Source organism: Danio rerio, chromosome 19 (genome assembly GCF_049306965.1).
Source record: "Danio rerio strain Tuebingen ecotype United States chromosome 19, GRCz12tu, whole genome shotgun sequence".
NCBI classification, from domain to species: domain Eukaryota; kingdom Metazoa; phylum Chordata; class Actinopteri; order Cypriniformes; family Danionidae; genus Danio; species Danio rerio.
The window spans coordinates 44,228,102-44,240,000 of record NC_133194.1 but is presented as its reverse complement, the minus strand read 5'-3'; the positions used below and the strand labels follow the sequence as shown (position 1 = coordinate 44,240,000).

General features: G+C 39.7%; 3 protein-coding genes across 7 annotated transcripts in view; 2 read left to right on the top strand and 1 right to left on the bottom strand.

The window, feature by feature from the left end:
- trioa (trio Rho guanine nucleotide exchange factor a) overlaps positions 1–11,899 on the top strand; it is a 784,286-nt gene that overhangs the window by 603,918 nt on the left and 168,469 nt on the right. The gene's annotated exons all lie outside the window — the stretch shown is intronic.
- On the top strand, positions 101–3,260 carry chrac1 (chromatin accessibility complex subunit 1). Its single transcript, NM_001013293.2, has 3 exons — positions 101–282; positions 2,466–2,592; positions 2,667–3,260. The coding sequence occupies exons 1-3, from the start codon at positions 145–147 to the stop codon at positions 2,744–2,746; spliced, it is 345 nt and encodes a 114-aa protein (NP_001013311.1). The 5' UTR covers positions 101–144; the 3' UTR covers positions 2,747–3,260.
- si:ch211-57n23.1 lies at positions 4,142–9,077 on the bottom strand. Of its 5 annotated transcripts, none has more exons than XM_005173782.6 (3): positions 8,794–9,077; positions 5,912–6,411; positions 4,142–5,546 (listed from the first exon to the last, which is right to left on the bottom strand). In XM_005173782.6, exons 2-3 carry the CDS (start codon positions 6,379–6,381, stop codon positions 5,408–5,410), a joined length of 609 nt encoding a protein of 202 aa, XP_005173839.1. In that variant the 5' UTR covers positions 6,382–6,411; positions 8,794–9,077; the 3' UTR covers positions 4,142–5,407. The 5 variants fall into 5 exon arrangements, with proteins under 5 accessions (XP_005173839.1, XP_005173838.1, XP_001921495.3 ...); XM_005173781.6 differs by having other exon boundaries at positions 5,912–6,387; XM_001921460.9 differs by having other exon boundaries at positions 5,912–6,382.

Here is an 11,899-nt window from a genome sequence, read left to right as displayed (position 1 = left end):
CGTTCTTAAAGAACTACAACACGATTCTTCATAAGACTACAATTCCCATGTTACTTCATCAAGTGACGTCTCTACACGTCTGTGTAGATTTACTTCCGTTGCTCTGAAGCGGTTGTTGAACAACAGAACATGTCTGAAACAAACATGGAGGAGACAGTAGATCAAGCTGCAAACAGTAGAACTATTTCTCTGCCTATCTCCAGGGTGCGATTAATCATGAAAAGTTCTCCCGATGTGTCCTGTATAAACCAAGACGCTCTTTTCTTGACGACAAAAGCAACGGTAATTTGGCGCGTTATTAATCAATGGGTAGTTACCAGCTTATCATCATCAGCCTCATTCAGTTAAAAATGGCGTTTTCTGTTTTGCTTTTGATCGTCGTGAACATTTGTAACATTGATTATTTTGAGTTTAACGCCAGACACTGCAGGTGAATAATGTTTGGCTAAAACACGTTAAAAGTTAAGTTATATCATCAAACTTCACCAGTTGAATCTCTACAAGTTAGAATTTATGCCTTTTTGTGTTAGGACATTTTTAAAGAGATGTTAACATATGCAAAAGTGTCATTAATTAGTTAAATATACGTTAATTTTCATACAATCCTGTCACAAAAAGTCTTTAAGTCTTATTTAATTTTATTGAGGTAAAGTTGGTTTTATATTCACACATTTAGACTTTATCTTTGGTAATAAAATTTCCAAAAAGTATTCTTAATAATGAAATCATTTTCGCAACCAACAGCTATCAAAGTACAGCACTGTTTACAGTCAATTAAATAGTGCTCATGTTGTTTTGAATATTTAATTCAAAAATTCAAAGTACCATGGTAAACAATATGATAAAAACAACAATATAATAAAAGTAGCGTATCACAAAATTGTTACTGAGCAAATGTGTGAATATGAAAACAGCTTTACCTCAATTTTAAATTTGTGGACAATAAGAGTGAAATGTTTTACTGAGGGGATTTTGGGAATCGCTCTCATCTCTTCTGGTTTTGTAGGATGTAACATGTTATTTATGATTGCGTACCTCTGCAACAACATTCACTTTACAGATAAAAATAAAACTGTGATGATAAAACAGCTAAATTTTGCTCACATTTTAAGATTATTAGGCTGAACGTGACATGAAATGAAAAAAAGCAGCGAAATCACTGCCAGACTGCTGTTGTGTTTGCGTTAAGGAGGGACTAGGCTGAATCCAGCTTCTTATCGACTCTATCCGGTCAACCTTAAAAACAGCAATGCTTCCGTTTTTCAGCTTCTCATTCGCTCTCAAGAAAACAGCAGTTTTAATCTTCTAAGTTCATTATGCGGTCCTGGCACCATCTTGTGGATAGACAACCGTCTTGACTAATGGACACCGACGCGCTCTCTCCGAAATGATATTTTAAAACGGGCACTATCCTTATAAATTAACTACATAGTTGCAATCTAAACAACTACATTCTCGACTAAAATAGCTTTTAAAGTACATTATGTTGTCTAACAGCAGGAATATTTGTCAAACTGTGGTGTGTCTCTGCTTGTATGTGGGCGGAGTAATACACAAAGGTGAAGAGGCCTTTGTGTGCTGTTACTGGCAAAATATCTCACGGCTATCAGCCAATCAGATTATATTATATTATATATATATATATATATATATATATATATATATATATATATATATATATATATATATATATATGAAAGGGGTGTCAAACTGCTCCAACAGATTAAAGACGTGGTCACACTGGACTTTTCTCTCAATAGACTTCCATTCATATGCACTTGAATGTGTCGGGCCTAAAACGCAAGCTCGTGCGACAAGTTTCGCTGTTTGCTCCATTGCAAAATTCAAGCTTTGTTAACTCTGACCTGCAAAATTGAATCTTGTGGCTGCGTGAGACCAATTAAAGATCAAAACATGACCTCTCTGGACAGAAATGTAATATATGGAGCAATCGCTTGCTTTTTTAACTGTCTGATCATCTTGTTTAATCGCGCCCCTTTTCGCAGTGCCATACTACAGAATTTCGCATGCTCAAACTCGAGTGTGACTGCGGCAATAACTGTGGGTTTCAAACAAGCCTGAAGGACTTATTTAGTTGATATTGACACCTGTCATTTTATATCCTTCAAAAATTGTATTAAAAATTCCCCAGATCACCTGAGAACTTCTAACTATATATTTTTTTGCATGTCAATGACTTGTTTAAATCTATATCTTCTTTTAATATCCTTATTGCCTTATGAGACTCATTTACATGCATTATACAAGTCTTTATTGTTTTGTTTGTTTGGTTAAAATATTTAATAATGAAATATGCATCACACTATTTTCCACATTTTCCATTACAGATTAAATTACAGTTAAAGTAGTTGCATAGATTACAAGAACAATTTAGTAGAGTATATTTGTATAACATTGACTGAAGTTTACTTTAACCATAACCTGAGATCTTCATTTCCTCCTAGGAGCTTTTTGTCCAGCACTTGGCTCTTTCCTCGTATGAAAACGGACCCAGTAAAGACACAAACACCCTGTCCTACAGTGATCTGGCTGATACGGTAGAGGAGACGGAAACCTTTCAGTTTTTAACTGGTGAGTCTCTAATGACAAACACCATTCGATCCAAGTCAAACCGCTGTGTAAACAGTTTGCTCTTCTATTTATAGACATCCTTCCTAAGAAAATCTTGGCCAGAGATTATCTCAAGACGCTGGAAGAAATGGAAAAAGAGGATGACAACATGTAGTGATGGATAGCAAGTCAGAGGAAATCACTGCTAACTGGTCCTGTCAACTTCCTCACTAAAAATCACACAACGCTGTCTTACACATCAGGACATTTCACCCAAAGAATAGTGTTTTTACACCTGGTTTGGAGAGGTTATGTACACGTTATACTTGATGTAGTCACTGTGTTGTTTTTACATCTACTTACACTATGCTAAGTCTAAATAGACATCAACCACTGAGTACTGGAAAGCAGAATCATTTCTGTTCATTACTGCTCGACACCATGAGTCGTGCGTATAGAAAAGATCTTGTTCATTCCTGACAGTCCATTCAATGTGAAATCAGAGCTTGCTCCTAAATGCATCTCTCAGGGTTTCGGGTGTGTTTTAGAGACATGTTTGATTGCATTTTTAACCACGTCACTGCTGAGGAGGATAAAAGTTAGGGTTTCTATAGTGTACTGTGTATAGTTTTAAAAAAAAATTCTTGAACAGTTTGTGTTTGTATTTGAATAAATACGTTTGTTGATTATTTTGTGTTCACGGTAATTTAAGTGGTGCTCACTGCAGAGCCATTTGGGCAGAGCTGAGCTCTAGCGAGGGGGAGCTTGAGCTCTCGTTCCTCCTTTCTTGCACTTCTTCTACGAGTGATGTCACTGGGGGTAGGGTTAGGGTTGGTGTACGCATTAAAACAGCTTAGGAGGTGGAGCGAGAGCTCATGTTCCCCCTCGCTGGAGCTCAACTCTGCTCAAATGGCTCTGCAGTGAGCACCGTCTCAATTGTGTTTTGAAATGAGTTTCTAACATTGCAGAAGATCAGACACTTACTGGCTTCCTAATCTCATTGCATCTCATTTTCGACCGCTTTTCCTGGGGCCGGGTCGCAGGGGCAGCAGTCTTAGCAAAGAACCCCAGACTTCCCTCTCCCCAGACACTTCCTCCAGCTCCTCCAGGGTGATCCCGAATGTGTTCCCTGGCCAGCCAAGAGACAGTCCCTCCAGCCTGTCCTGGGTCTTCCCAGAGGCCTCCTCTCGGTGGGAGAGGTAGGCGTCCAGGAGGCCTCCAAAACAGATGTCTGAGCCCCCTCAGCTGACTTCTCTCGATGTGGAGAAGCAGCAGCTCTACTCCAAACTCCAGACAGAGCTCTTCACCTTATCTATAAGGGTGCGCCCTGCCACCCTGCGAAGGAAACTCATTTCCGCAACTTGTATCCGAGATCTTTTCCTTTCGGTCATGACTCAAAGCTCATGACCATAGGTGAGCGTAGGAATGTAGATTAACTGGTAAATCAAGAGCTTCTTTCTTTACCACAAGAGAGCGGTACATCGACCACATTAATGCTGCCGCTGCACCGATCCGCCTGTCAACCTCACGTTTCATCCTTCCGCTACTCGTGAACAAAACCCCAAGATGCTTGGCTTGCTGAATATTTTAATTTAACAGCATTTCAAAGGTATTTGAAAATTGATCACATACAATTTAAGGCAAATTCAGCATAATAAGATGTATTAATGTCTTATGTATTATTATGTTTATGCTCAAGGTAAAAAAGATAAATACATTTAGAAATAATGCTAGAAGGGAGTACTCACTAGGCACAGCTGTCCCTCTCCCCCTGCACTCACACTGCATTGTTTACCAACCAGCCAAAGCATGCTTACGTTATCAAAGATGCGACAGTTTAACACACAGGTGTCAAACTCAGTTCCAAACGGGCCGCAGCTCTGCACAGTTTAGTTCCAACCCTAATCAAACACACCTGATCAAACTAATTGAGTCCTTCAGGCTTGTTTGAAACCTACAGGTAAGTGTGTTGGAGCAGGGTTGGAACTAAACTGTGCAGGGCTTCGGCCCTCCCGGAATTGAGTTTGACACCCCTGGTTTAACAGAAGACAAGCGCTCTCGCTCAGCACAGTGGAGATTGCTTTAGTTATATCGTTTTGTATTATTTTAGTCGTTTGATTTGCGGTGACATGCAGTCAAATCTTTTGCTGAACAGATCAGCCACTTTTGATGCTCATTAAGAAAAGTCCTCGTGCTGCAGGTAATAGGATGTTTGCTGAAGGTGGCAGCTGATGTGCAGCGAGGGGTTTGCGTCTTTAATAAACTATGACAGTTCATGTTTATTGAACAGTAGGAATGATTATTAATGCATATGAAATGGTCCCAGGGCGACGCCGTGGTGCAGTAGGTAATGCTGTCGCCTCACAGCAAGAAAGTCGCTGGTTCGAAGCTCGGCTAGGCTCAGTTGGTGTTTCTGTGTGGAGTTTGCATGCTCTTCCCATGTTTGCGTGGGTTTGCCCCACAGTTCAGAGACATGCGCTATAGGTGAACTGGATGAACTTAATTGGCTGTAGTGAATGTGTGTGTGTATTGGTGTTTCCTAGTACTGGATTGCAGCTGGTAGGGCATCCACTGTGTAAAACATAGGCTGGAATAGTTGGTGGTTAATTAGTTAATTGTGGTTAATTGGCTAAGCCAATAGAAAATAAATAAATATGAGGGTAACAGAGTAGAAAAAATGCACACCAAAAGCAAAACGCAGGGTGCCATTTTAGCATGCAGTACACTGTCAAAGAAGCTGTATCTTTGAATTTAAAAACATGAATGAAGCATGCATTATGTTGTTTTCCATACGTTTGTTTGCCATGAGCTGGTTTGCGTTGCTCATATTAAATTACTAATAAAACAGTTCATCAAGTCGAAGCTGCATAGTGTTCAAAAACCTCTCCAGATTGAGCAGGTGCTTCTCCAGAAGAGCTGCGGCTTGCTCACGGTTAGCAATAGAGCCTCTGGTGTTTTCCATTTGCTCCTTCAGACTAAAAAAGAAAAAAGACATGATTCATAAGAAAACAAACTGTGTTAACATCTTGCAATCATATGGTGAAATCCTATTCAGTTTCTTTCTTTCATTTTCATTAAAAGGCCTGAGTGAGAAGCAGCCTGCCTTTGAATACGCCTCTATGCTGACACACATGCATTTGTAGCTCCGCCCTCTTTTGAAAAGAGCACAATCTCATTTGAATTTAAAGCGACAGTCACTAAAACGGCTAAACAGGTATTTCAATATAATGTTAACCTATACTTTCTCTGTGTATTCATGTTTGGGTTTTAGCTGCATCCATGATGCTGGATTTGCTCATGTGTCACATATCTTCCCCCAGAAATAAAGGTTCTCATTCACCTGTTGAAGGTATAATGCTCTTTCCCCTCCTTCCTCTTCTCCTCCAGATCCAGGAAGACTTTCTGCATGGTGTCTGTGGTCTGGATGACTGCAAGGTGATCTTCCCGCACGCCCTGCACCTCCTCTCTGGCCTGCTGATCGTAAGACACTCCTCCATCCTCCAGGCCGCTGGATGTGGACACGGCCTGCAGAGCGGCCCGGTTCTGCAGCACCAGCATACGGGACTTCTCAAACTCCTCTGGTCCCGCGATGTCATCCCAGCACACCGGGGAGGATGGTGGCAGCCAGAAGCGCTGGGTGCAGTTGGCAGGTCTGCCGGGCGTCTCTCTGACGAAAGGACTGTCTGCTGGGAAACTGCTGAGGAGCTCGTGGAATCCAGAACCCCAGTCGGAGTCCTCCATCCCTGCATGGGCTGAGTGGGAGCAGATCGACAGAAGGAGCACACAGCAGGACAAAACACACCACATCATCCTGTCCTGGACAAACAGCACATCAGGAGACTGGACAGAATGATACAGCAGCAAAGGCTTTCTTTCTGTCTTATTGCAACAGAACTACTTTTTTTTGTATGGGTTCAATCAAAACATATGGCATTTAGACATTGTATAGAATAGATTACAGAGTAGTTTTGACCTCAGCAAATGGTATTAATTTAAATTGAATATAAAATGTCAACTTTAACCTTCAAAACATTCAGATCTATTTCTAATAACCTGTTTCATAAAATGGTTGCAATTTGCAAATGTTTTAAGATGCTAAACACACACACACACATATATTTAATAAATACTCACTGGCCACTTTATTAGGTACACCTTACTCGTACAGGGTAGGACCCCCTTTTGTCTTCAGAACTGCCTTAATTCTTGTCGGCTGCACATCCATGATGTGAATCTCCCATTCCACCACATCCCAAAGGTGCTCTATTGGATTGAGTTCAGGTGACTGTGGAGGCCATTTGAGTTCAGTGAACTCATTGTCATGTTCAAGAAACCAGTCTGAGATGATTCACGCTTTATGACATGGTGTGTTATCCTGCTGGAAGTAGCCATCAGAAGATGGGTACACTGTGGTCATAAAGGGATGGACACAGTCAGCAACAATATCCAGGTAGTTTGTGGCGTTGACACAATGCTCAATTGGTACTAATGAGCCCAAAGTGTGCCAAGACCACCAGCCTGAACCATTGATGAAGGCAGGATGGATTCATGCTTTCATGTTATTGATGCCAAATTCTGACCTTATTATGCAAATGTCGCAGCAGAAATCGAGACTCATCAGACCAGGCAACGTTTTTCCAATCTTCTATTGTCCAGTTTTGGTGAGCCTGTGGGAATTGTAGCCTCAGTTTCTTGTTCTTAGCTGACAGGAGTGGCACCCAGTGTGGTCTTCTGCTGGTGTAACCCATCTGCCTCAAGGCTGGACATGTTGTGTGTTCAGAGATGCTCTTCTCCTCCAGACCTCTTTTGTAACGAGTGGTTATTTCAGTTACTGTTGCCTTTCTGTCAGCTGGAACCAGTCTGGCCATTCTCCTCTGACCTCTGCCATCAACAAGGCATCTGCGCCCACAGAACTGCCGCTCACTGGATTTTTTCTCCTATCAGACATTCTCTGCAAACCCTAGAGATGGTTGTGCATGAAAATCCCAGTATATCAGCAGTTTCCGAAATACTCAGTTCAGCCTGTCTGGCACCAACAACCATACCACATTTATAGTTACTTAGATCACCTTTGACGCTCGGTTTGAACTGCAGCAGATCGTCTTGAACATGTCTACATGCCTAAATTCAGGGCACTGAGTTGCTGCCTTGTGATTGGCTGATAAGACATTTACTTTAACAAGCAGTTGGACAGGTGTACCTAATAAAGTGGCCGGTATATATATATATATAGCTAGCCACTTTAAAATTATTAGGATTTTGGGTTATTTTAAGCAGATTATATAATGATTGTTTCGACTGAAAGTAAAATATTTATGCAAGTAAAATAAATACTTTTAACAATTTTTCAAAGTAATACTATTTATAATTTGTTTGGTTTGAAGAAAACACACAGGCTTCATAAATATTGATTGTTATATATATATATATATATATATATATATATATATATATATATATATATATATATATATATATATATATCACACAAATTCATCCACAAAATGTACTTTAAAAGAAACACAAAAAGACATGTTGATGAAGTTGATAATAAAGCAAACAACCCTAAATATGTATTCATGAGCAATAAAACTTACCTACTAAACAGTGATTCCATAGTGTGATAAATAAAGGTTTAATTTAGGAAAATTGCTGGAATAAATTTGACACAATTGTTAAATAATGATGTTTTCAAAAACATTTCCTCAAAAAAGCGGAATGAGATGAATCAGTAGCCTGCGCTGGGCTGGTCGTAAAGCTCGAACAAGGTGAGAAATGTTGAAAGTTGCCACAAAATGTTGATATTTTTCGGAAAAATCAAGTTGCACGTGTAAAGTAGTAACGTTAGAGCAATGCGGGTTTAACACTCAATGTGTAGCGACATTATATCTCATCATGAGCCTGTTTAACAGCACTCAATCACTCACTCAGGATTGACGTAAACTTCAAATTAGTTAGGAGAAAAACTCAAAACATTTACGAACATCTGAAGTTAGCTTTGAACATATAAATACAAAAGCTAACTTCGTCGAGCTCAGTCACAAAAAACTCACAAACATTTAATAAACTGGATCGTGAATTTTAATGTAATTAGGTTTGAGGACATTCCTAAAACTGATTTTCCCCCTTCAGTGTCACCCTTAAAGGCTTGTTTGCAACACTAAAGCAAAGTAAAGGCATCTAACAAAGTACAATGTTAAAAGAATGAAGTCTTAAACTTACCTCAGAGGCTGTTGTAGATCAGCAGGCTGAAAAAAGGCTCGCGATCTCCTCATAAATGAGCGATTGGAAAATCTGACTCGCTCCTCAGAGCTGCACAACTCATCTGACCAGTTAACTGACGCTAAGAAAAACCTGCTGTTTTCCACGAACACGACAGTGATACACTAAATACACAATGACTTTTATAAACAACACGACATGGTTAAGTTTAAAGTTATTAAACGCCACTTTTCCCCCGTTCCAGACTGTCGATCAGCTGGAGGACTGGCCGTGTCTCGATACCTAGTGAGCTCCCTATGTAGGCAGCATGTTTGGCGCATGAACAGCAACATACTTTCTATGTACTTTCAGATGAGGACTAGATTTTGAAACACGGCCATAGTAAACTTTTTAAAGGATGTATGTGTGAACGTGACCGGTTTATTTTGATGTTAAGGAGGCATAAAGGGAACATTCACATAAAAAATGAAAACTGAGACGTATTTTACTTACCATGGTGTTGGTTTAATGTATGTGTCATACCCCAAATGGGCAAAAATAAATTGTAGCAGTGAATAGCAAACTATAATTTTACAATACTATACACAGATAGAAAGCCAACTTTGAATTGATGTGGGTGATCAACGTTGATTCAATGTCAAAAGAAACGTTGATTTTAGGTTGAAATTATGTCATTTTCACTATCTGGGATAAATATAACAGAATTTTTAATCATACTATAGAACAGTTTATTGTTGTGTATATATTGTTTGTACAACAGTTCTGTCTGGTTCTTGAATCTGATTGGTTAATAGCAGTGCGATATTCTACAATAACAGCCCTCTTACAGCCTCCTCACCCTTTTGTATTACTCCGCCCACATAGTTACTGCAGATCAATAAACTCACTACAGTTTGACAAATATTGCAGCTGTTGAACAACACAATGTACATTTGAGGCTTTTTTTTTTTTAGACGAGAATGTAGTTGTTTGGATACACCATGTCGACATCTATCAGCCTGTCATACTAAGCAGAGCAAAGACGGTTGATGTTCCGCCACAAGACAGAGACTGCATAATAAGCCCTTACTGCATTTACACAGGGCTGTCAATGCTTGACAGAGGGCGTGTCTGAAATTGGGGCTGACGCGATTATCATAGCAGCGTCAGCCAATGAAATTAGTCATCAATCGGCTACTTTCTGAGCTGGAGTATTTGCATACAGCAATCTGATTGGCTGACGCTTCAGTTGGCGCTTGAAAAGTTGAGAATGACCCAACTTCAGAAGCGAGCAAGGCCACTGAAGGGGCGCCGATAGATCCACGATGCAGTTCAGCAACTGATATCAACCATTCAAAGTAAACGGGAAGCGTTGACACTGACTCCCCGTGTGAATGGGACGTTAGAGGAGAAAAACTCAGTGTAATTCCAAACTTTAGCAGATCAAATCATTATAAAACAGGTTAGTGACATTCTAAGTCTCTCTCTCTTGTATGTTGTAGTGCTGTATTTATACCATAGTATTCTGGTGTTGTTTGCTTTGGCTTTCTTGGGGTTAATTATTGTGATCTCCCGATTGTCTCTAGACCAGTGCCAGATTAACCAATGGGCCTTACGGGCACTGGCTATTGGATTGGAGAGGCGTTATATCCCAATCATATGCATTATAAGTGTGTAGAAGTTATACATTATAAATACCCTTAAATATAATTTTTTGTACAGCTTCAGTGAACCTGAACAAGTATATTAAAATCCATTATTGTTCACTAGTTGTATTAGTATTTTCTTTTTTAAAGTGTGCTTTAGAAATTAGTTAAATCTCTGTAGACTACAAATATTTGTACTGTATATTTACTTTAAAAATGCAGGCAATACATTATAGATACATTTTATTTTTTTAAAAATTATGTTATTCTTATTTTTTTATTTAACAATAGGGGTGCGACCAGGTAGGGGGCCTACAAGACATTGTGCCCAGGGGCCTCTGAATTCTTAACCCGGGCCTGCTTTAGACTGATGGCATTTCATGCCGTTCAGCCTTATAAACTTAAAATGTCAGCAAAATCAGCTGTTTTATCATCACTTTAGACATTACGCTAGAGAATCATTCAAATACTAGCTCTAAAGTGACGTTGGCGAGTTAGCAACGGTTTCTGCTGTTCTGACCATCAGTTGCAGATGTGAATGCCGTGCGGAAGAAAGTAGTTCCTCATACAAGTGTTTTTAGACTATGCTTTATTTTCTTTTTTTATGTACACAATTATGCCATCGAACTGTAGCATAAACGCTTTATCATTCAAGTAGCAGTGCAATACAGCTGTATATTATCACTGGTGGAACGTGAAGACACTCGGCCTGCAGCCTTGAGCCAATGCACCCCCCTCCCACCAGTGCCGATCTACAGCCACATCGCACTCCTACTCGTGTGTTATTGCTCATTTATCCACTTACAGCATAGTTTAGCATTAGCAAGTAATCTGTTTACTGCAATACATACTCTAGTATACTTTAGTTTTTACTACATTAAACTGTGGTGTATTGTTGTATAATCTACCCAATAGTTGGGGTACTGAAGGTGTATTACAACAGAATTACAACAGATTAAAGTACTTTATCATAGTATGGTTAGGTTCTAGTATGTACTATAAATTACTTTAGTATTTTTTTCATGAAGATGCAAGACATTCCAACTGGATGCAATTTGTTTCAACGCATTCATACACTACCTGACAAAAGTCTTGTCCTCAATCCCACTTGTAAGAGCGACAAATAATAGCTTAAGTTCTCAAAAGTGGCAGAGGGTTGATTTTTATTGATGAATCATCTGTCGGACTGCATCCCAATCATCACCAATACTGAAGAAGACCGACTGGACGCCGCATGATTCTTACAGAAATCAGTCAAGTTTGGTGAAGGAAAAATCATGGTTTGGGGTTACCTTTAGTATGGGGGCGTGCGAGAGATTTGCAGAGTGGATGGCAACATCAACAGCCTGAGGTATCAAGACATCTGTGTTGCACATTACATTACCAACCACAGAAAAGGGCAAATTCTTCAGCAGGATAGCGCTCCTCATATTTCAGCCTCCACAAAGTTCCTAAAAGCAAAGAAGGTCAAGGGGCTCCAG

Coding starts and splice junctions, on each gene's coding strand:
- chrac1 (NM_001013293.2), top strand. CDS start 145: ATGGAGGAGACAGTAGATCAAGCTGCAAACAGTAGAACTATTTCTCTG. Junction 283..2,465: donor TCTTGACGACAAAAGCAACG/GTAATTTGGCGC, acceptor ATTTCCTCCTAG/GAGCTTTTTGTCCAGCACTT. Junction 2,593..2,666: donor AACCTTTCAGTTTTTAACTG/GTGAGTCTCTAA, acceptor TTCTATTTATAG/ACATCCTTCCTAAGAAAATC.
- si:ch211-57n23.1 (XM_001921460.9), bottom strand. CDS start 8,846: ATGAGGAGATCGCGAGCCTTTTTTCAGCCTGCTGATCTACAACAGCCT. Junction 6,383..8,793: donor GATCTACAACAGCCTCTGAG/GTAAGTTTAAGA, acceptor TGTCCAGGACAG/GATGATGTGGTGTGTTTTGT. Junction 5,547..5,911: donor GAGCATTATACCTTCAACAG/GTGAATGAGAAC, acceptor TTTCTTTTTTAG/TCTGAAGGAGCAAATGGAAA.